Source organism: Mytilus galloprovincialis, chromosome 12, assembly GCF_965363235.1.
Source record: "Mytilus galloprovincialis chromosome 12, xbMytGall1.hap1.1, whole genome shotgun sequence".
Lineage (NCBI taxonomy): Eukaryota > Metazoa > Mollusca > Bivalvia > Mytilida > Mytilidae > Mytilus > Mytilus galloprovincialis.
In genome coordinates, this window is record NC_134849.1 from 24,403,580 (window position 1) to 24,427,329 (window position 23,750).

Genomic DNA, 23,750 nt, shown 5'->3' on the forward strand with positions numbered 1-23,750 from the left:
GGTCCAGTATTTAGGAAACGCCAATGTAATGCTTCCGGTTTCTCGGGAGTTATCAACCTATTGTTGGGTAACTAACTGACTTCCGAAGAGGCAAACTTGCATTTTATTAAGTAGCTTTCCCCCTTTCTCTACTTCTCCTTGACAAAACAAAAATGTTTGAGTCGAGAAAATCTGAACAATCAATGAATGGAATACATACTACAGACAACATGTTAAATGACAAATTTTAGTGTACATCACTTTGCAACCACTCGTCAGTAATTTTAATTGGTAAATGCACGTTTATGAATGATTACTGAAAACTTTTCAAAAATACGGAAAATTTGATAGTTTGTTACTGATTGTGTCAAAAGGGGGTTGGCATCTATGCTTCAACAATGAGAAAAGCCCATACCGCATTGTCAGCTATAAAAGGCCCCGATAAGACAATGTAAAACAATTCAAACGAGAAAACCAACGGCCTTATTTATGTAAAAAAATGAACGAAAAACAAATATGTAACACATAAACAAACGACAACCACTGAATATACAGGCTTCTGACTTGGGACAGGGAATTTTGGGTCCTCAATGCTCTTCAACTTTGTATTTGTTTGGCTTTTTAACTATTTTGATCTGAGCGTCACTGATGAGTCTTGTGTAGACGAAACGCGCGTCTGGCGTATAAAATTATAATCCTGGTACTTTTGATAACTAACTACATACATAAATAATGTTAGCGGTATCCCAACCCTCCCCCTAACCTGGGACAGTGGTATAACAGTACAACATAAGAACGAACTATAAAAATCAGTTGAAAAAGGCTTTTTTTGTGGGTACAAGGTAATCCTGAATTTCAATGTTCAACGAACTACAAATTTCATAGACGTGTAATCGTGTATGCAGACTTTTGCAAGACCACTAAATTTAATATCATCGAAAGCATAATTTTTTTTTCAATCCACGAAAATTGGTACCCACGAAAATAAATAAATAATTCTACAGTAAGTTAATTACCAAGACAGATAATGGTCAATTATTTAATGTAATACTGTAATAATGTTTTTAGATACAACACTGACTAGTACCCAAAGTACACCATCAGCCAACGCTACCACCATAACAACCACACTGCTGCCACACAATGCCACTTATACGACTAGAATACCTACTACTCCTGTCGCTAGTAACATAGGTAAGGTAATCTAATAAAAACATAGAGTACTCCTGTATATCAAATTATCTACTGTAAATTCAGCAAAGCAAATAAAGCAAAGAACCTGACCCATTGTGTACTCTTTATTTCACAATCCAAGATGGCAGTATACAGTTAATCTACTGTGGATTCATTATTGTTTGTTGGATACCAATTTTTGTGGGTTTAGTGAGTACAGGTCAACCACAAAATTTGTGGCACAAATTCAAATGTTCACCAATTTACAAATTTTATATAGGCCTTGTTTGCATAGACTAGCAAATTCATGAACTTTAATGTCCACAATAATGTAACTTTTCCTCAACTATGAAAAATTGATACCCACAAAAAATAAATGAATCCACAGTTATCTACCTTAAACTGAGTTTGTTTAGGAAGAAATCAGATTTCATTATATCCTTTTCAAAAATTTACATTAGTTTAGCAAGGAAAAAACGTAAATATTTGGTCCATTTTAATAATTGCACTTTCACAAGTCTAGAAGAGATACTTAATACATAATTTGTCGTAAAAATTATTTTTTGTAGAATTGCGGCTTGTTAATGGATCTAACTGTTTGGAAGGAAGAGTAGAAATAAAAATAAATGGAGTATGGGGAACTATATCTACATATAATGCACCATTTACTACAAGAGAAGCTAGTGTCATCTGCAGAGTGTTAGGATTCAGGTGAGAGTTATAGATTTACTATCTGGGAGGCTGGTGTCATCTTTAATTTTTATATTAGGCGAGGCTAGCATAACAGTTGGTTTCATGTGAGGTTTTACTTTCCTACAGGCTGGTGTCATCTATAAAACTTGGTGTCAGGGGAGACAAGTGCAATCTGTCATCTAATAAATATTGGTTTTATGGCGTAATGGGAGAGCTCACCGTTAGAAGAGCAGGCTTCATCTATAAACAAATATGTTCTGGACACAATTTCCTACCTATTCTTCCTTTCATTTCTATTTTGTTAAAAAAAAAAATTGAGCCTTGGTGGCTGAGTGTTTTAAGTAGGTTGTGTATTTCACTCTAATCTTAATTGACTAGTACTGCCAGTTTTCCTGCAATTTATGTTGTGTTTCTTTCAAGCATCCAAGCTTCCTCCATAGATATATAACTGGCAGTTATTTTAAAGCCACTGGGCTCAAAGTGGCATTAAATACAAACGTCAATCAATAAACAAAGGTACTAATCAGCAAATTTTCATTTTAGCGGAGAAGGTGCAATACCATATCAGTATGGATATTTTGGACAAGCAGATAGCACAGTACCTGTATGGTATACCTATTTGTATTGTACTGGTTCTGAATCAAGGCTGGAGCAATGTTCAAAACAAAAATATTCTGTTCTTAGCCATGCCTATGATGTGGGCGTCAGATGCCTAGCAGGTACGTCTACATGCATACACAAAATAATATGGATTCAATTTTTAGCTCATCGGGGCCCCTTCGGGCCCCATGTGAGCTTATGCCATCACTTGGCGTCCGTCGTTTGTCGTCGTCGTTTGTCGTCGTCGTTGTCTGTCGTCGTAAACTATTTCAAAAATCTTCTCCTCTGAAACTATTGGGCCAAATACCTTCAAACTTTAACTAAATGGTTCTTAGGGAACCTAGTTTATAAATTGTATCCGAAAGTTTTGATCCATTGACAAACATGGCCACCATGGCTAAAAATAGAACATATGGGTCAAATGCAGTTTTTGGCTTATATCTCAAAAACTAAAGCTATTAAAGCAAATCTGACATGGGGTAAAATTGTTCAATTGGTCAAGATCTATCAGCCCTGAAATTTTCAGACGAATCGACCAACCCATTGTTGGGTTGCTGCTACTAAATTGGTAGTTTTAAGGAAATTTTGCAGTTTTTTGTTATTATCTTGAATATTATTATAGATAGATATAAACTGTAAACAGCATTAATGTTCAGCAAAGTAAGATCTACAAAAAAGGTAATATGACCAAAATTGTCAATTGACCCCTTAAGGAGTTATTGCCCTTTTAAGACCATTTTACACAATTTGTTCATCAAGTTTGCTAACATTTAAAAATCTTCTCCTGAAACTGCTAGGCCAAATACCTTCAAACTTTAACTAAATGTTCCTTAAGGTATCTAGTTTATAAATTGTATCCGAAGTTTTGATCCATCGACAACCATGGCAGCCATGGCTAAAAATAGAACATAGGGGTAAATGCAGTTTTTGGCCTATATCTCAAAAACTAAAGCTTTTAGAGCAAATCTGACATGGGCTTATACTGTTCAATAGATCAAAATGTATCAGCCCCTGAAATTTTCAGATGAAACGAACAACCCATTGTTGGGTTGCTGCCACTGAATTGGTAGTTTAACGAAATTTTGCAGTTTTTTGTTATTATTTTGAATATCATTATAGATAGATATAAACTGTAAGCAGCAATAATGTTCAGCAAAGTAAGATCTACAAAAAAGTTAAATTACCAAAATTGTCAATTGACCCCTTAAGGAGTTATTGCCCTTAAAAGACAATTTCACAAAATTTGTTCATCAAGTTTGTGAACATTTAAAAATCTTCTCCTCTGAAATACAGGTGAGCGATTCAGGCTCTTGAGAGCCTCTTGTTTGTGGATATGATTACTGTGGATTCATTATAATTCGTTGGATACCAATTTATGTGGGTTTTATGGGTACAGATGAACCATGATTTTAAATGTTTAATGAATTACAAATATTTTATAGGTTGTATGCAGACATTGGTAAAACCACGAAATCAAGTATCCACAAAAAAAGCAAGCTTTCCTCAATTCATGAAAATTTGAGCCCATGAAAATAAATGAAACCACAGTATCATGAATTTAGGGAAAATAATACTGTCTTGAATGCTTTGTCTTTGGGGCTTTGAATAAAACTATATTAACGGATCAGTAGAAAATGAAATTAGGTTTTTTGGTATTCCATAAATAATGATGAATGCACAGTATTATGGCACGATGTATCGGGATAAGTCAAGGTCATTTAGTAACTAAAAATAGAGCTAAATTTGTGAAAAGGTTTTCTGGATACTAAACCAAAGTCTACATATGGGAATGCAACCTTATACTTGCATTATAAATGGTTACATTTAACAATAGAAAGATCCCTATTGATTTTAGATTAATAAGGTCAAGGTCATAGTGACTAAATTAGACTGAACTTTGTGCAAAAAAGTGGTATCTGGATACCAAATCAATTACTACATATGGGATTGCAACTTGGATATATGGTCACATAAAATAAAAGGAAGATCCTGATTAATTGTAAGGTCACTATGTCTAAGGTCCAGGTTGTATTGACTAAAATTAGATTTTGATAAAAATTGTAGTTTTGTGAATATTTGATTTTTAGTTTTGCCATAATCTGCATATAAGCCTATAGTAAATTTGTACCTACCTGAACATTTTAATTCATTGGTTTTTTTTACCCATGAAATTCAATCATGGGTTGTGCAAAATTATCAGCTTATGTAAGGATTATACAATGAAAAAGCATGTTTGTGTAAATAGTAGGAAAACTTAATAAAGATAGAATTCTAAAATAAGATATGAGAAAATAAATTTTATAATGTGTTTTGAGTAAATAAAATTATCAAGGATTATCTCCCTCTTTTTTGTGCTACATATATAATAAAACAGATAGATAAACTTTACATTCCAGCTTAAGTTTTATAAAACTAAATTGTCTGAGTGATCTCCCCTTAAAAAATCAAAAGTTTTAAAATTTTGAATTGATGCAAATTTTTATGCCCCACATAATTTTTTTCGGTCTGTGTGTCCGTTTGTCCGTCGTACTGTTGGCCCGTCTGTCCTGCCTCAGGTTAAAGTTTTTGGTCAAGGTAGTTTTTGATGAAGTTGAAGTCCAATCTTGAAACGTAGTACACATGTACCCTATGATATGATCTTTCTAGTTTTAATGCCAAATTAGAGTTTTGACCCCAATTTCACGGTCCACTGAACAGAGAAAATGATAGTGTGAGTGGGGCATCCGTGTACTATGGACACATTCTTATTCTTTTTTGGTTAAAAAAGATGCTGCCATAAGAGAAAATCATAAATATTGAAATGGAAAGGCTAACAAACAATTAAATTATATTTCTGCATCACATTTGCTAATTTTAGTAAATATCTAGACCAATCATTTGCAGCCATTTGCAATCAAAAAATGAATTGAAAACCCTCATTAACCTGAAGGGGTGCAATTTACTAATATTCATATAGATTTTTATAATATATAAGTTATATTTTTTTCAGGTATATCTGAGTACTATTGTTCATTCAACTCTGATTGTATGTTCTTGTCAGCTTCATCATCGTCATCAGTGCACTGGTTAAGGCGTTCTGTAAGTATCATCAAGTAGAGTTTTGAAACTAGAAAAATGTTATAAATAGTATTAACTGATTGATTGCTGGTTAATCCCCAGAAACAATCTATTTGTCTGGTAGCGGCACTCATTAAGTGCAGGAAGTCCTGTTTTTGATGCCAAGTGAAGTCAAACTAAAGACAGCTTCTTTTCTAATAGCACAATACATTTGAATATTTTAGAAAAATTAAAATAAAATGTATTGTGCATCATTGATTCTGTAATCTTAATTGCTATACAACAGAATAAGAAAATTTGACGTATAGTCTCTCAAGAGATAAATCAATAGAGTTGCTGTCCCTTTTCAGTCAAATTAAAGAAAAAAATGAAAAAAAATATTGAGAAAAAAATGAAAGAAAAATGTTGATAAAAATGTTGATAAAAAAAAGCTGTTTATTTAATCTTAAGATCAGAGATGTTTTGACATATTCCATTTTTTAAATTTTTATGCATTTATGAAGAAACATATGTATGTTTGTAATATTTCAGGGTTGTACACCATCCACTGCTACTGGTCCCTGCACTGGTCATGATGGTAGCAGTTCAAATTATTATATATTTCTAGAAACCAGTAGTGGGTCAACTGGTATGACAGCTTCACTGAACACAAATGTTACCTTTGATTGTAAGATTTATTTAAGATTGCAACCCTTCCACTTTTAATACCTTTATCAAAAGCAAGATGCACTTATAAAAGAACACACAAAGACTTCTATAGCCAACTAAGCAGTATGACTTTTGCAGTACAGTGACCTATATTTATTATAGTTGTTTCATTTGCAATCATACCACATCTTCCAACTATCATATATACAATAAAGACCTGTACAGGAAAAGCACTAACTCTAAAGATAACTGTATAATAGATTCCAACAGCACTTGATAAATAACAAATTATACACAATTACTAAATTATTTTTCTTAAAAGAATTTGTATGATTTTTCTGATTTATTTGCAGCAACTCCGAGATGCCTTTCTTTCTATTACCACATGTATGGTTCTACTATAAATGAGCTTCAAGTTAAAGTTAGAAGTAGTACTGATTGGAGTGGGACTGTTGTTTGGTCTAAGAAGTACGATCAGGGAAACATTTGGCATTCTGCCAGTATTGATATTCAAGCTGTTTCATCATTACAGGTATATAGGCTTGAATACTATTTACTATAATTCTTATATGATTTGCATATCTATAAATACTTGAATTGGATTGGTCAATTAGAATTTTTCTCAAAGTTTACACTTCGATAAACCATGTTTCCGAAACTACTTTTGTAATCTATTCATGCGCGATACACAAGCTTGCAGTGATCCCGGGATTTTCAGCAAATTGAGATTTAAAATCAATTGCATAACAGTTGTGACTATTCTAGTGCATATATAACAAAAAAAGAAATAAATTTATTGCACTTAAGCTTCGAAAATGTACAAAAATTAGATGTAATAAAATTCCGCGAAATTTCATGAAGGATTTGGCGAATTTACGTCATGGCAAAACACGACGTCATACGAGTGGAAAATTTCAAGGGAAATATTATTTCGTTACATGTACGCTTCAAATTCGGATAAAATTTAATTAAAATGAAGTTTTTGAGGTAGGTGCTATTTCATTTAAGATTCCGTTGTATTTATCGGACATTTATGGTTTTTAGAAAGTCAAGATGGCGGCGTACTCCTTAGCTACGACTTGCCATTGTGTTTTTGATGGTAAATATAGTAGCCGTCAACCAAATAATGTAAATTAATAATGGCGTATGTTCGGCTGAAGAATTATAAGGATTTAACACATTTTTTCTAGAGGTTATTGATGTGTAAACCGGGTCTCTTACTCACAAACTTTACATAAAAGTCCTACGGACTTTTATTCAGTTTGTGAGTTAATCGCCCCGGTTTACACAACAATAACCTCTAGAAAAAATGTGTTTAATCCTATAGTAAATTCAAAAATTATTGTGTTCATTCATTATTGCGATTTTTTAATATTGAAGAAAAATGTGAGATTAATTATTGCGATTTCAGGAAAACATGTCAGTATCCATTTTTACAACACCAAATTTAGGAGGTGTTGGTTTCTGCAGTTCCTTTTTATCTTTATTAGAAATTTAATTATATAATATATTTGATATGTTTTGTTTTTTTCAGATTCAGTTTGTTGGAATAAAGGGTTCATCATACACAGGAGATATAGCTCTGGATGAAATTAAACTTATGAGGGGAACATGTAGTATGTATTAACTCTAGGTTTTTTTACAAAAAATCTTAGTGTAAAAATTTTAGTGTAAAAATCTAAGTGTAAAAATCTTAGTGTTCAAAATCTCAGTGTAAAAATCTTAGTGTTCAAAATCTGAGTGTAAAAATCTTAGTGTAAAAATCAAAGTGTTCAAAATCTTAGTGTAAAAATCTAAGTGTTAAAAATTTTAGTGTAAAAATACTCATAAGTCATACACATTTCAGTATAATTTATGATCAATTTAAATTATAAGATTTTTTGTGAAAAGAGTCACAGAACCATATGGTGTTAGAGATTAACAAAGAAGTTGATTTTTTACATCTGTCAATGATTAAGTTTTTCACCAAATATCTTAAGGGTAAGATCACTCAAACGCTGAAGAGACTTTATAATTTGGTCACTTTGTAGGGTAGAAATTTTACAATTTCTTGAGCTAGCATGTTCAGTTTTATTTTACATTAAAGATGAGGGACCCATATGAGTCTTTATTATCAATAAGTTGATATTATATTGTTTAATAACTCAATACAGATAAATTTATAATCCTAACAAAAAAATATTTTCATAAAACATGCAAATTAGTACACTGCAAAATACAGAAGTTAATAGGTAATACTGATTTTAAATTCTGATTAATTACAAAAATATTTTTACAGATTCCGAATCAGACTTTGTATGCCCAGCAGATGAAGAAGAACCAGGGGTCAACTGTACTTTTAGTAATAAACAGGCATGCAACTATACCATAGAAAGTATTAAAGGGAATACAACCTGGCAGTTTAAAAGTTTCTCTTCTTCAGGACAGAATCTACCTTCTTCTGATGTTAGTGGCAACCCTATTGGTAAGTACGAGAGATTCTCTCTAGAAATATAAATCAGACTGAGTATATAGCTGAGCAATAACAGTATGAAATTACACAAAAATTGAGTAATAACATAAAATAATGACTCAACTCGGCAATGACAGTATTGAATATAAAAAAGAAGAAATGGTATGGCTTCAACAATGAGCAAAGCCCATGGTAACATTAATTTTTGACACTGAAATATTTTTTGAAAATCAATTCAAGTAGAGTATTTAATCCATTAGAATAAAAAATGGAAATAAGCAAATTCTTCAGGCAAAAAGTTAAGTAGAATCCGTATACTGGTATCATATAAGAAAAATATTAAAAGATAATAGCTGTTTCAATTCATCACTTTTACTAATATATATATGGCACTCACACCACATCTTCCTTATATCTATATATATATATTTTTTTATTTTTTATATTTTTTAGATAGATAGATAGATAGATAGATTTTTTTTGATTTAAAGTACAGCTTGGTACATTTACATGAAAGACAATATATTACAATTTTATACATATGCAGTCAATAAGCATTTATATTTTTGTTTTTATGTATAGGATATTTCTACTACCAGAATAAAAATGGAAATGAAGGAGATTCAGCCAGACTCCTGTCACCAAAATTTACGTCTTCGTCCATGTCAACATTACAATTTTACGCCTACTTTGGTGGCAGCGATGTAGGTTCTCTCCAAGTTTCCACAGTAAATGGCAATGGTCAGAGATCTTTACTATGGAAAAGAGAGGGGGAACAAGATGAAGGATGGCTTATGTCCTGTGTACCCATTGCACAAGAAGGAGATCTGTCACTAGAGTTTGTAGCATTTCGGAGCAGCGGCGATGATGCAGCGATTGCTGTTGATAATGTGACAGTGTCAGATGAACCATGTCATGGTAAGATTATATCCATAAACTATCGGCATATTATGGCATATTTTTTTTACAAAAATGGCATAAAGCATTCTGGTTATATTTTGGCTCAGTTTAATTCAAACGATTGCACAACTTTTAAAATGCAATGTAATGGGTGGTTAATTTTTCAAATGCACATTTTTGTGCTGTGATTTTATGTCGAAAACATCTTGATGTATAATTTTTACTAATTCATTTTATTAATTTTTGCATCCATCATAAGTCTTCAATTTTTTAAATCACTCCTAGAAAACCTTGTTAACTACTTTATAGAAGTCACAATGTAAAATATTTTTGAAAAACCATAAATAAATTTGTGGTTACTTTTACCCATGAAATTATAGCATGTTTTAATTATAATTTACAGTTGGAATATCCGAAGATAAATGTCGATTTGACCAGCCATTAATCTGTGGATACAGTGTAAACTGTACTTGTACACTACCATCACACACTTATAAGTGGATCAGACATAGTGGACCAACAATGTCTAAACAGACTGGACCAGACTCAGGCAGTGAAGGTACTGTATAGCTTTAATCACAATACAGTAGAAACATTAATTTGTAGAAGGGTGAAAAATTTGTGGTTTTGTCTCTATATCAGATTTTTTAGGGATTTAGTTGTGTGGTTTCCGTTAAATGGAAGTGAAATTATATGAACTTCAAGGTTAAATTTATGTGGAGGTTTCAATTTCATGGATATATTCTTTCCACAAAAAAAAAAACAACAAAATTGGCAAATCCTCCACTGCTTTTACAGAAGTTATAAGTTAAAGATGTTAACATTATGTTAGAAAATTAAAAGGCTTATCAGAATCATTTTCTGTTAGTTCTCTTCCCAGGGATTTTTCAACTCAATTACCTGAGCTATAATCCATTGCATAACAAATTTTTAAATTTTGAATGAATTTTTATTTTTGAAAGATGAAAAATTTTGTATATTTCAGGATATTATATGTATGCTGAAGCAACATATGGTATACTTGGGGATGCAACAGCCTTAACCTTCCCAGAATTCAAAGCAACAGGAAGTCAGAAACTTCAGTTTAAATATCATATGTATGGTAATGATACAGGCACATTATTGGTACAAGCCAAAGATAAGGGAGATAATTCTCTTACAACAGTCTGGACTTTAACTGGTCCCCAGTTGGATGATTGGAAACAGGTTTGCATGCCACTTACTATACCAGCTGGCAAAGATGTAGAATTAACTTTTGTAGCAGTCCATGGAGATGGTCCCCTTGGTGACATTGCTATAGATGATGTTCTAGTAACAGAGGAAGATTGTCCTCGTAAGTTTGTTTTCAAATTATTTTTAAAGACCTTTTCTTGTCAAACTAGCTGTGAATAAATAGTCCTTGATAAAATTGATTTTTATGCCCACCCTACGGTACCACCTACGACAGTAGAGGTGCATTATGTTTTCTGGTCTGTGCGTCCATTCGTCCGTCTGTTCGTTCGTCCATCTGTTTGTTCGTCCGTCTGTCCTGTTTCAGGTTAAAGTTTTTGGTCAAGGTAGTTTTTGATGAAGTTGAAGTCCATTGAACATGGAAAATGATATTGCGAGTGGGGCATTCGTGTACTGGGGACACATTCTTGTTTTTTATACTTTAAAAAAAAAACTATGGTATTAGCTGCATCAGATAGAAATTGACCTTATGCAAATGAGTATAAATACATGTGTTAACTTATTTTGGGTTGAAAAACTCACCTGGCAAAGTCTGTAACTTTTATGAAATTTTGTTGATAAAAAAAACAATTTTACGATTAATAAAAAAACAGCAAAAGAGACTAAAGTTAATCTTATATGTCGTATTTGAATGTTCCAAAGACTTGTAAATGTACATATCTATACTTTTAAATGAGTAGATTTTATTTTGTGTGTCACTTCTCTTCCTTTCTTAATAAATTGATTATTATGACTCCTATAGGTACCATATATAGTCTATTTGTCATCCTTGCTTATGGTTATTCAGTTTGGGTTATTTTGGTAGAAAAACAAAAATAATGACGTCTGGATATTGTTTCCGCCACTGGACAGACTTTTAAGTCATGATGAGACTTACGTTCTGGGCTGTTTTACCTATACTAATTCTTAACACAGATACTCAAAACCTATGATTATCAATATCAGAATGTTGAAAGATAGCTTGAATCTGTTCGTATGGAAATCTTAAAATTTAAAAAACACTTAATATTAGCTTGGAAAAAAACACCTTTTTGCTCAAAGAAATATCATTCATTAAATATTGGAGGACATTTAAAATTAAGTGATTTTTATGAAAATTTGTTGATTTGACTAGACTTAATTTAGATTTTTCATAAATAGAATGAGTTGTCTTTGTAATGAAAGTATGTTTAATAAATGGACAAATATACATTTTCTTTATGTAATTTCAGATCTTGCGTCATGTGACTTTTCCTATGGATCATGTGGTTATCTTGTTACCTGGAATGATTACAATGTGAAGTGGGTCAGAGGTCAAGTTAATGGTGTTCCAAATAATGCCATTGCAGGTAAAATATAACAATGTTTTGGTTGTTAAAACAGACTTATATGTAAAAAATAAATGTGAAAATATCTACTTTTTCCGAAATATGTTCATGTTTTCACATAAGAAAAGATTCAACTTTGACCTATTTTGCTGACAATTTGTATTTACATTATTTTCTTATTGCAAAGGGTGGTTAAATATACTGCTGGAAAATATGAGTTGGATTTTAGTGTATAGGGACAAAGTGAATAAGTTAACAAGCATACTAAATTAATACTCTTTCCAAAATTGTATTTAACATTGGAAAAATTAGACTTTTAAAATTTTTTATTTATTTCAGGAAGTTACTTTTATGCTACAAGTGACAGTTCAAAAGAAGGTAGTCAGACTTATCTTTTCACAAAATTTTTCAAAGCTTATGGTACAGAGAGTGTTACATTTGACTATTTGAACTCGCGTTATACAAAATTTGAAGTTGGATGGATTAGTGAATCTGGTAATACTACAATGAGAAGCATAGAATATAGTGACATCAATATTTTATGGACCACAACTAGTCAAGCTGATCAGTGGACAAAGAAATGTATAAGTTTGGGTGTCGTGACCGGGAATATAGCAATAGTATATGTACATACAAGTACTGTTTGGAACACTCAGATAACTGCTGTGGATAATGTTGAAGTATCAACAGGTGGTTGTAATGGTAAGTTTTGAGCTAGCAACAATCATCAGTTCAATGTTAAACTGTTATAAATAATTTAATATTTAACATAATTATTTAATTTTAAATACAAGTGCTGATCATTAATTTATGAATTGCATACATGAACATGAAGAAATTGACTAAATGCCATATATATGTTATAAGTGAAAATCAAAGCATTGTATATTTCAAATCAGCCTTATTTACCTATTTACAATCACTCATCTAATGTTTTTTTATTGTAGATGGTATTTATGAATCTGTATGTGGATTTGATCCCTCTGATTTGTGTGGATATGATATCATCACACCAGATAACTGTCCCACAGTATATACATACAGATGGACTGTTAACAACACTAATGGTGGTAAGTATGAATCATGGTAAATATCTGTTTAAAAAAAGATTCTTCCTTTTCAGAATCTGAAGGACTATGGGTAATCTCATTGATCCTACACCAAAATGAAAGTTAGGTCATTTGTTGAATTTCCATTGTTTATCACGTTTTAAACCAATCACAACCTTTTGATGTTTGCTTTTAGAAATATAACCCAGAATGCATTAGATTCTGAAACGTGAATTGTTGTACTCTTTAAAGTACTTGTCACTTGAAGCTCAGTCAGATCTTTTTAAGGGTCAGGGACAGAAGACTTGATGATAGATAGTTGGTGTGTGATTGTTTGCTGATGAAATGTATTGAAATTATAATGAGTTACAAGATTTGCATTTATTATTGTTTATGTTGATGTTTGAGGAGTTTGTGGAAAGCTCTGACAAAAAAACCAATGTATATCAAAAAGGATAATATTTGGATTACCAATGAGATAACTATTTATGATTTGATTTCAGATAATGTTTTGGTTGCCAATGGATCACTAGGAGAGGAAGGGGATACAGCAGTGGTAGAATTTCCCAGTATCACCATATCATCTATGATGTACCTACATTTCAAATATATAATAAGCAATTGGAACAGTGCTCAAAACCTGATGTATTCCATCAGTAAAGATGGAGATTTTACTTCAGTTATGACAATGAGGCCAATACTAGCTGCATGGCAGTCATACTGTGGTAGTGTACCATCTCCAGGGGAGGTAACTCTGAGATTTAAGGCTGACAAAACTCAAATGAATAACCATACTGATGTATATATTGATGATGTTGTGTTGTCAGCTAAAACCTGTCCAGGTAAGTTATTACTGTAAATTGGGTTATTTTCTGGTTAGATTTTGCTCAGAGTTTGTGCCTTAGATGGGACAGCCGAAAATCTTTGCTATGTTCATTATTCATTTTTATGGTCTTTAACAATGAAATTAAAATCCTCCTGAAGAGTAATTTTCACAGATAAAGGTCTATATAAGACACATGTTTAAATTGAAGTCTAGGTAATAGTTTGATATAAATTTTAACAAATACAAAAGCACACAACTAAAAGTGTCAGGTGATGCTTTATAGTTTCACATGTATTGACAACAGTCCGTCACAGACCTTCTTCAGAGACACAGAATCATCACCAGTCGTTAAAATTCTATGAGTTTACTAAAACTAGCCTCAATTTTGGTCAAGTTGAGCGAATGGAATTTACAAAAGAATCAACTTTTTACAATGTTTGACATAAAAGGGATGTGAAATACATGAAAACAATTTATTTACTTCGAGGTAGACAAATTAGATTGAATGTGGAGGCCCAAGTTGATAGGAATGTATTTATATAAACTTATAAAAATATTTACAGTTAAATCTTTGTCCTGTGATTTTGATGACTCTGCCGTATGTGGATACTACATGTCTGATGCCTGGAAGAGAAAAGAACATAACAACAGGATGGGAGGTAAGATTGATAGGGGGTCTCATTGGGGGTTCTAATTTTGATGACTCTGCCGTATGTGGATACTACATGTCTGATGCCTGGAAGAGAAAAGAACATGACAACAGAATGGGAGGTAAGCTTGATAGGGGGTCTCATTGGGGGGTTCTGATTTTGATGACTCTGCCGTATGTGGATACTACATGTCTGATGCCTGGAAGAGAAAAGAACATGACAACAGGATGGGAGGTAAGATTGATAGGGGGTCTCATTGGGGGGTTCTGATTTTGATGACTCTGCCGTATGTGGATACTACATGTCTGATGCCTGGAAGAGAAAAGAACATAACAACAGAATGGGAGGTAAGATTGATAGGGGGTCTCATTGGGGGGTTCTGATTTTGATGACTCTGCCGTATGTGGATACTACATGTCTGATGCCTGGAAGAGAAAAGAACATGACAACAGAATGGGAGGTAAGCTTGATAGGGGGTCTCATTGGGGGGTTCTGATTTTGATGACTCTGCCGTATGTGGATACTACATGTCTGATGCCTGGAAGAGAAAAGAACATGACAACAGGATGGGAGGTAAGATTGATAGGGGGTCTCATTGGGGGGTTCTGATTTTGATGACTCTGCCGTATGTGGATACTACATGTCTGATGCCTGGAAGAGAAAAGAACATGACAACAGAATGGGAGGTAAGCTTGATAGGGGGTCTCATTGGGGGGTTCTGATTTTGATGACTCTGCCGTATGTGGATACTACATGTCTGATGCCTGGAAGAGAAAAGAACATGACAACAGGATGGGAGGTAAGATTGATAGGGGGTCTCATTGGGGGGTTCTGATTTTGATGACTCTGCCGTATGTGGATACTACATGTCTGATGCCTGGAAGAGAAAAGAACATGACAACGGGATGGGAGGTAAGATTGATAGGGGGTCTCATTGGGGGGTTCTGATTTTGATGACTCTGCCGTATGTGGATACTACATGTCTGATGCGTGGAAGAGAAAAGAACATGACAACAGGATGGGAGGTAAGATTGATAGGGGGTCTCATTGGGGGGTTCTGATTTTGATGACTCTGCCGTATGTGGATACTACATGTCTGATGCCTGGAAGAGAAAAGAACATAACAACAGGATGGGAGGTAAGATTGATAGGGGGTCTCATTGGGGGTTCTAATTTTGATGACTCTGCCGTATGTGGATACTACATGTCTGATGCCTGGAAGAGAAAAGAACATGACAACAGGATGGGAGGTAAGATTGATAGGGGGTCTCATTGGGGGGTTCTGATTTTGATGACTCTGCCGTATGTGGATACTACATGTCTGATGCCTGGAAGAGAAAAGAACATAACAACAGGATGGGAGGTAAGATTGATATAGGCTTTATGCAAATTATACGCCTGTCTAAATATAGAGAATACTGATGACGATTCATTTATTTTCGTGGGTACCGATTTATTGGATTAAGCAAAACTTACAAGTTTGTTGAATTCTTCATACAGTCCTAAGGAAAATATGTTATTTGTTTGACATTTAAAGGAGAAGGTTCACGAAGGGTTAAAATCGGCCCTGATTTTTTTGTGTTTTTTAAATCGGGCCAAGAAATTACAAATTTCACTCAAAAATACTTTGAAATACATAGATAATGTATACACAGTAGACTATTTAGTGATATTATTCAGTTAAAAAGTGACTGGTATATGAAATAGATTATTTTCTAATTACCAACTTTAGACTCCAGAGTTTACATTTTTTCTGCAGGTTACCTACTCTTTGGTAGGACATCCTGGTACTTGGTCAACTGTGATCAATTTCAAGAAGTAAAATCAAGCTTACAATTTGTACAATTTTGAGGGAAAAATTTCTGTTCTATTTTTTCTATGCATGATAAAATCTTAAAAAAACCAGTAAACTTTCTTGAATATCTTTTATTTATTTGGTTTAAATCGAAAAAGATAAAACTCTTTAACATATATATTACAGATTTTTACATGTCAGTCACAGCCACCAGTTACACGAGATCTTTGTTAGTTTCACCAAACCACCTCGACTCGAGTAATACCCAGTGTTTACAGTTTAATTACACGTTCACAGGGAGTTCAATTGCTCATCTTATATTGTTACTCAATAGAGAAAACTCAGAATCTACTAGAGTCATCTTACAAGGAACCAGTACATGGAAGAGCTTCCGGTACCAGATAGAGGAACAGTTTGATTTCATTAATTTTGAGTTAGCTCCCTTTTCAATGAGTTCTTCCCGTATTGAAACAGCTGGAGTTGATAATATATTTATTTCACCAGGAATTTGTCCCCCTATTGGTGAGTTGTATTGAAAATTGATAAGAAAAGTTATTTCCTCAAACACAAACATCATAATAATTTGTTTAATTGAGCTCAGGTTGCCAGCTAGCTTTTCTATTTTAATCTTTGATTGCAGATAATTCAATTTTTTTTAGAGCATTTATTATTGTGATTTATAATTGAAAATGCTGCATAAAAATATGAAATATGAAATGCTGTCTTCCCTTGGGAACAGTTCAGAATGGTGAACAATCAATTTTTTCATGTAAATTTCACAAAATCCTATTTAAGAGCCCATTTTAACATCACAATTTTGCAATCGTGACAAGGGATCAAAATTGTGTAAGATGGCAGGTATAGAATGATATATGATATACAAATTCTTTGGTCAAAATATTCTCTTCTACACCTGGGCTCATTTAGCATCAAATAGCAAATAAACAAAACAATGTCTTGAAAATCTGACTAAAGAAAACATAATCATATATTTTTACAGTTTGTGATGCTGATGAACATAGATGTGCTTCTAACCTCCAATGTATCCCACAATCCTCTGTTTGTGATGGTATTAAAAATTGTAACGATGGAAGTGACGAAAAATCTTGTGGTGAGTGTTATTTCTTTTTAGAACATCCTTTTGAATGACCAGGTTGTACTTATACGTCTCGAACATGATAGTAAGAGTTGTCAAGAACAGTAGTTCCTTAAATAATTATATTGATTTATCTGCATCAATATATCAAAGAGTGGAAAAAAATTAACCTTTATTTTGTGATTATTTTAATAATTCTAGCAAATCAATTTTCAGCACCAATATTTTACATTGTTCAAGACTTTAGGTTTTCAATTTTTAAAAATCCAAGCACCTTGCTATAGCTGGTTTGATAACGATGTGGTATAGATGTTATAAAAAAAGATAGCAACATTAGGACATGGCAGTTATCTCCCCTGAAACTAAATTATCTCCCCTTGAATATTTTTTCCTAATTAATTTTTTTTGATTTCAGATTCCTCCATCTCGTGTGATTTTGAGTCTGCTAGAGCTTGTGAATACAACATAACAGGCAATTATATCATCAGGGTCAATGATTCAAGTAAGTAGGAATAAAAGAAGAAATTGTTTACCCTAGAGATGCACTCAATTTTCCTTTAACCCTTAGACTGCTGCATTCATTTCTATTGTACTTTTGTGTATTGCTGAATAAAATTTTAATCACTGATGAAATAAACATGTTCACTTACAATTGCTGTATCTTTGTAAATATTGAATATTCATCAATAAAAGTTATATAAAAAAGTATTGTTAGATTCTGTATTTTTTATTTATTTTATTTTTGTGTGAGTCTCTGGTCATTTTTTACCTGTACAGGTGCAAATAGAGGTAAACAAAGGTAAACTTATTTTTTTCATGTTTTATTAACGAATCCATCAATGTAAAAGTATCCATGACTTCAGAATTGAACCAATATAGTTAAAAATCTCTTTTAAGAACTAGTTCCATTGTGATTATCAGATAAAAAAAAGTTTCTTCTCGGACCAACAGCCTTTTTTATGCAAATATTTTCCGGTATTTTTCGCCGACTTTTACTTCCATGTACAAATATATTCATACGACAAGTTCATTGTTATAGCTTTCATCAATAAATAATCTTGACAAACGTAATGTTCGGATCTATTGATGTCAGTCAATATTGATTCACATTTGAAAGGCGAAATGATAAACATCGCAAATCCTGTTTCATGTCATCCATTTTGAACAAGGTCTGGTTCTCGCTTTAAAAGTCTTCTGTTCGCAGTTTTGATAGAATGTTTCTATTTCCATCTATTATATCTTCTGTTCTAGTCCAAATCCTTTTCAATCGACCGCCGCTGTTAAATCGTTATCATTGAAATACTTCTGAACGTGTTGGCCATTTCTCCAAATAATATCCGCCATTTTGTCACTTTTTTCATCAAAAATTTTCACTTTCGGTTTTATCGTTATACCTGATTTAAAGTCAAGAGACACTCGAAAGAACGCAGATTTTTAACCAATCAGAATCCATACAAGTCGAAACTGCCGCAATCTCATGAATATTGGCTCCGCCCATTCCATGGTAACTGTGTAAACAAACGAGGTACGGAAACGACTATAGTCGCGCGTAGCAGTAGCGGACTGCTTTATCGGAACGACAATAGTCGCGTGTAGCAGTCTAAGGGTTAAGTGTAGTTAAGGATGTTTGCTACTACATGTATAATATTCAAAATAACAAGCCTTTTTAAACATTGTTATAGAATTGATTAGTTTAAAGTGTGCACTAGAACAAATATTACGTTTTTTCCTAATGATTAATTTCTAAATTCCATTTGAAGCGGAAGTAAATCATGAAAAAACTATGATGACATCATGCCATGGTCAAATGACAAAATTATGTCTATGAGCTGATAGAAAAAAACACTGTCAGCCAATCAAAAAAAGCGTTATATCCAAAATTAAATTATATAGTTGTAAAGATATTAGTACATATTGCTTTTGAACAAAAAAAAAATCAAATGGTTAATCAAATTTGGTTAATGGTCCACAGAAAATGAATTCATCATGACTGCCTTAATAATATATTATTGAAGGAAATCAAAAGTGAAGTAAAATAATGAAACATGATTTATAATAAAAAATAATTTGTATACAGCATTTACAGAAATAATTATATATATATATATCTAAATGGTTGTGCAAGTAAAATGTCTAACATGTATAGGTCAGACAGACAATAAAGAAACTGAAGCCATAGGTTGATATGTCTTAACAAGTGTTTAGATAATACAAAAATGTAAAATGTTATCCCTATTTGAATTATTTCTAAACATGAGTTCATTTATATCAATCTCACATATCTGGACATTTTTCAAAGATTGCAAAAATAAATGCATGTAAAAACTTCTGAATGTACAGTAATCAAACTAGGTTTATAAAATAATGAAAGAATTTAACCTATCCTTATTTATATTTTCAGGTGGCAATCATCACATATATATCTCCATGGCTGGCTTCCACTTACTACGCTCGCCAATGGAATATATTCCTACCTTGTCTTGTTTGTCATTCTTGACCCAGTCCTATCCTTTTACCAATGGTCACTTGAGAGTGGCACTCCAAGATACAGATGGTCTCGTCACACCATTGTATACAATCAATAGCATGATTGGAAGTGCATTTTGGGTAAAGTACAAGACTACTGTTCCAAGTGGAAATTTCAGTGTGATATTTGAGACATTTTTCCCGTCCAATAATTATGGAGGTTTACGAATTGATGATATTGTTTTACAGCCAGGGGAATGCATAGAAGGTCAGTTAATAGGTTCTTTCAAAAAAAAATTCCAAATAAGTATTTTGACTATGATTTCATGGTTAACAGATTCTGGTTCAACAAGGTAGTTTAAAATGAAATTGATATATTTAAAAAAATGTGGTAACATAATAATAATAATAATGATTGCCAATGAGACAACTCCACAAGAGACCAAATGACACAGAAATTAACAACTATAGGTCACTGTACAGCCTTCAACAATGAGTAAAGCCCATACCGCATAATCAGCTATTAAAGGCCCCAAAATAACAAATGTAAAACAATTCAAACAAGAAAATTTGACTCTTAGTACATGTATATATGATGTTCATTATGGTGTGAGCCTTTAAAATTATGTGCTGTATTAGTGTTTAAACTGATTTTATTATTCCCTGAACATGGGGATAAAATGAGAAGTCACCATTGGGCAATCAAATACTTAATGTCTAATAATAGCAGACAACAACAAAGAAAAAAAGGAAAAACAAGAATAACAAAAAATATTGCACAGAAAACTAAATATTGAGCAACACAAAGTGTTGAAAATCTGATAGAGTGACCGTAGCATGGTTTCCCAGAGGACATATACTCATGTTTTATTATTTTTGAAATGACATGATTTTGCAAAGTATAAAAAGTTGCAATTTTTGTAATGCTCACATGCAGCCTGAAATAAGTTAGCTATATTTGTATAATTGCAGGTTGTGGAGATGGATATTTTAACTGCTCCATGGATGACCTTTGTATACCTGAGGAGAATGTATGTGATAGACAGTGGGCATGCTCTGATGGACAGGATGAACAAAACTGTGGTAAGATAGCAGATTTGTAAGGAATATTTAGTAGGGATGACAAGCTTTTGGGGTAAGAAATGTAGGAGGTTGAAAAAAGTGATTTTAGAAATATTGTTCCTTATTATTTTCTTTAGATTCAGATTTGCAAGTTGAATATTTTGCACTCATTCTTTACAAAACTTGTTTAACTGTAAAATAAAGCTATAATGTTGTTTCTTACATCATTTTTATGATATTTTTTTTACTTTGATTTTTTTTTTTAATTATTGTTTTAAACATGTCCTTTATTTCATTACATAAAAAGTATTGTAATTTATTTTACTTATTTATTAATCATTACACAGTATTTCTGACATTAAAATTAAGTTTCATGATTTAAAAAAGAAAAGTTTAATTAACTGATTTATATGAAATTCATTTTGAAAATATAGAGATATTTTATCTACAGACCAAGACCAACAGTAACTTAAATCATTTGATCTTTTTTTTCAGACTATAGTATAAGTTGTACTTTTGAAGAAGAACACATGTGTGAATATGATATTGGTTCATGGACAAAGAGATCCAGTGTTATTGATCCAGACTTTTATCTGGAGGATCACACCTTTCACAATTCTTCTCATACAGGTAAATTTAGATCTAATTAAAGATATGTGGTATGATTGCCAATGAGACAGCTCTACATTACCATTCTGGAACATCCTAAATGATACTGAATTGAGTCCAGAAGGATAAAAAGAACTATCTTTAAAAAAGTTATCTGACGTATTTAAATTTGAGTATATGTTTAAAACTATCATTTCGATAACCTTCAGAAGCACAAAGATACCATTTAAATAACGTTTTCTCTGTTTGTGTTCAGTATTCTCGGTCCTTGTATCTTTCTGTTTACATTCACCAAAACCCAGCAGAAATCTCACACGTTCTAAAAGTCATGTACGTTTGTACAACAAAGTTTACATTAAAAATTATATAATTGTCCAGAATAAACAGCTGTCACAGATGCAAAGAGCTATTGGAGAAACAATTATTCTAATAAAAATATAAATTTTGTAAGATCTAGTTCAAATATTAATAGTTTTTTACTTGCTTTCCATCACCATATAATTAACGAGACGTTTTTTCAAACACAACCAAATCACCCACCATGACAGCATTTTGTCCAATCACAGAAAGGATTTTCGAGCATGCGTATTCTGTTGCCATAGTTAAGCGTCCTTAAGTTCAAAGGGCACAAACCGAAACTATACCGACTACATCCGAAAAAAGTTAGGGGGGGGGGGGGGAACAAATGTGGTTATGGCCTTATGGGAAAACTTACTAAATGCTTTTGTAGGGTAGTTGGCTATTACAAATCACCATTTCATTAATCACAGTTTCTGGTAAAATAGTGTCAAAGTATGTTAAATCATTTTTGTTTTTATATTTAGACTAAAGAATTCGAAAAACATAAGGTACTTGATAAAAAAGCATGCCTCTGGGTGCAGGATTTTTCGGCTTTGAAGACCCATGGGTGACCTTTTTGTTGTTGTCTGCTCTTTGATCAGGTTGTTGTCTCTTTGACATAATTCCCACTTCCATTCTCAATTTTAGTTTAACAAAAATATCAAAACTTTATAAGTATGTGTGACTTTTTTTAGGATCCTTTATGTACACTGGAGATTTGGATGGATTATATGAAGACAAAGAAATGAATTCTCCCTACCTCCAAACTAATAATCCAATGTGTGTAGAATTTTTCTATATTGTTTTCCGACCTCATGAATATTCATCAGCAATTTTGACAGTTCATCAGAACACTTCTAACATGAACAATGAAGTGTTTTCATTGGTTGAATATCGGACAGATGTTAACCTTCAATGGCAGAGAGGTCAATTTCCTGTAGCTGCTGGTGTGTTTAGTTTGAGGTTTACCGCTGAAGGTCATAGGTCAGTGGTAGCTATTGACGATGTTCTGTTATATAATGGAAGCTGTTCAGGTTAGTAATAATTTGTATTTTATATCAACATGAATCTAAATTCTAAAATGCAACATAGTTTGTAATGTTCATTTTGATTGGATAACATCACCAATTCTTATGTCATCAATTTACTATCGATGCCATGAAAATGTACGCCCAAGCGCAAACAAAGTACGACAGATTTTAAATGATTTGACGTGATATGGGTATAACAATATTGTGTTTTTAGCTCCAACAGCATCAGAAAACTCAATTTACAACCTTCACATCTAGGCCCGTAGCCAGAAATTTCAAAGGGGGGGGGGTTCGTTGGACTCATGAACTCGACTTTAACAGTCACAATTTGAACAAAACCTTGACTTTAACAGTGCTTATTTAATTTCAAGGGGGGGTTTGTCCGAACCCCCTAACCCCCCCCTGGCTACGGGTATGACATCACCAATTGATGCCGCCTGAGCTTAAAATACAATACAGTTATGTCCTAAGTGAAGCTACATGTTTGGTCAGAATTGGCCTTATAATCTCAAGTACAGTCAAACCTGTTATTAAGTATAAATGTATTTTTCTTAGGTCAATCTCTTCTTGTCCCTCTATTGTAATGCTTTAATAGGCTGATAAATATAAGCAGTTGGAACTAAATAAGAATTATCACACTTATCAGCTTATGATTTGAAATGATATTTGTATTAAATATGGTATCTGTTGGTCCTAGAGCATGCTTTTTTCTTTTAATGTAATAAAGAAGTTGGTTTTTTTTTCTGCACTTTTGGTAATTTTATCTATGTTTTTGAAGTTTGAGCATT

The 23,750-nt window shown here is 32.6% G+C and overlaps 1 protein-coding gene across 1 annotated transcript in view; it reads left to right on the plus strand.

The window, feature by feature from the left end:
- The window catches only part of LOC143054810 (MAM and LDL-receptor class A domain-containing protein 2-like), a 144,175-nt gene that overhangs the window by 66,495 nt on the left and 53,930 nt on the right, over positions 1–23,750 (plus strand). Inside the window, exons 29-51 of the mRNA XM_076227869.1 lie at positions 1,048–1,173; positions 1,722–1,863; positions 2,389–2,564; positions 5,435–5,523; positions 6,034–6,169; positions 6,504–6,682; positions 7,685–7,766; positions 8,429–8,614; positions 9,185–9,520; positions 9,906–10,061; positions 10,488–10,835; positions 11,944–12,060; positions 12,379–12,741; positions 12,987–13,109; positions 13,592–13,930; positions 14,478–14,573; positions 16,546–16,881; positions 17,360–17,470; positions 17,871–17,957; positions 19,857–20,189; positions 20,894–21,004; positions 21,479–21,613; positions 22,627–22,965. Coding sequence (XP_076083984.1) covers positions 1,048–1,173; positions 1,722–1,863; positions 2,389–2,564; positions 5,435–5,523; positions 6,034–6,169; positions 6,504–6,682; positions 7,685–7,766; positions 8,429–8,614; positions 9,185–9,520; positions 9,906–10,061; positions 10,488–10,835; positions 11,944–12,060; positions 12,379–12,741; positions 12,987–13,109; positions 13,592–13,930; positions 14,478–14,573; positions 16,546–16,881; positions 17,360–17,470; positions 17,871–17,957; positions 19,857–20,189; positions 20,894–21,004; positions 21,479–21,613; positions 22,627–22,965 — 4,446 coding nt within the window. The remainder of the gene's footprint in view (positions 1–1,047; positions 1,174–1,721; positions 1,864–2,388; positions 2,565–5,434; positions 5,524–6,033; positions 6,170–6,503; positions 6,683–7,684; positions 7,767–8,428; positions 8,615–9,184; positions 9,521–9,905; positions 10,062–10,487; positions 10,836–11,943; positions 12,061–12,378; positions 12,742–12,986; positions 13,110–13,591; positions 13,931–14,477; positions 14,574–16,545; positions 16,882–17,359; positions 17,471–17,870; positions 17,958–19,856; positions 20,190–20,893; positions 21,005–21,478; positions 21,614–22,626; positions 22,966–23,750) is intronic.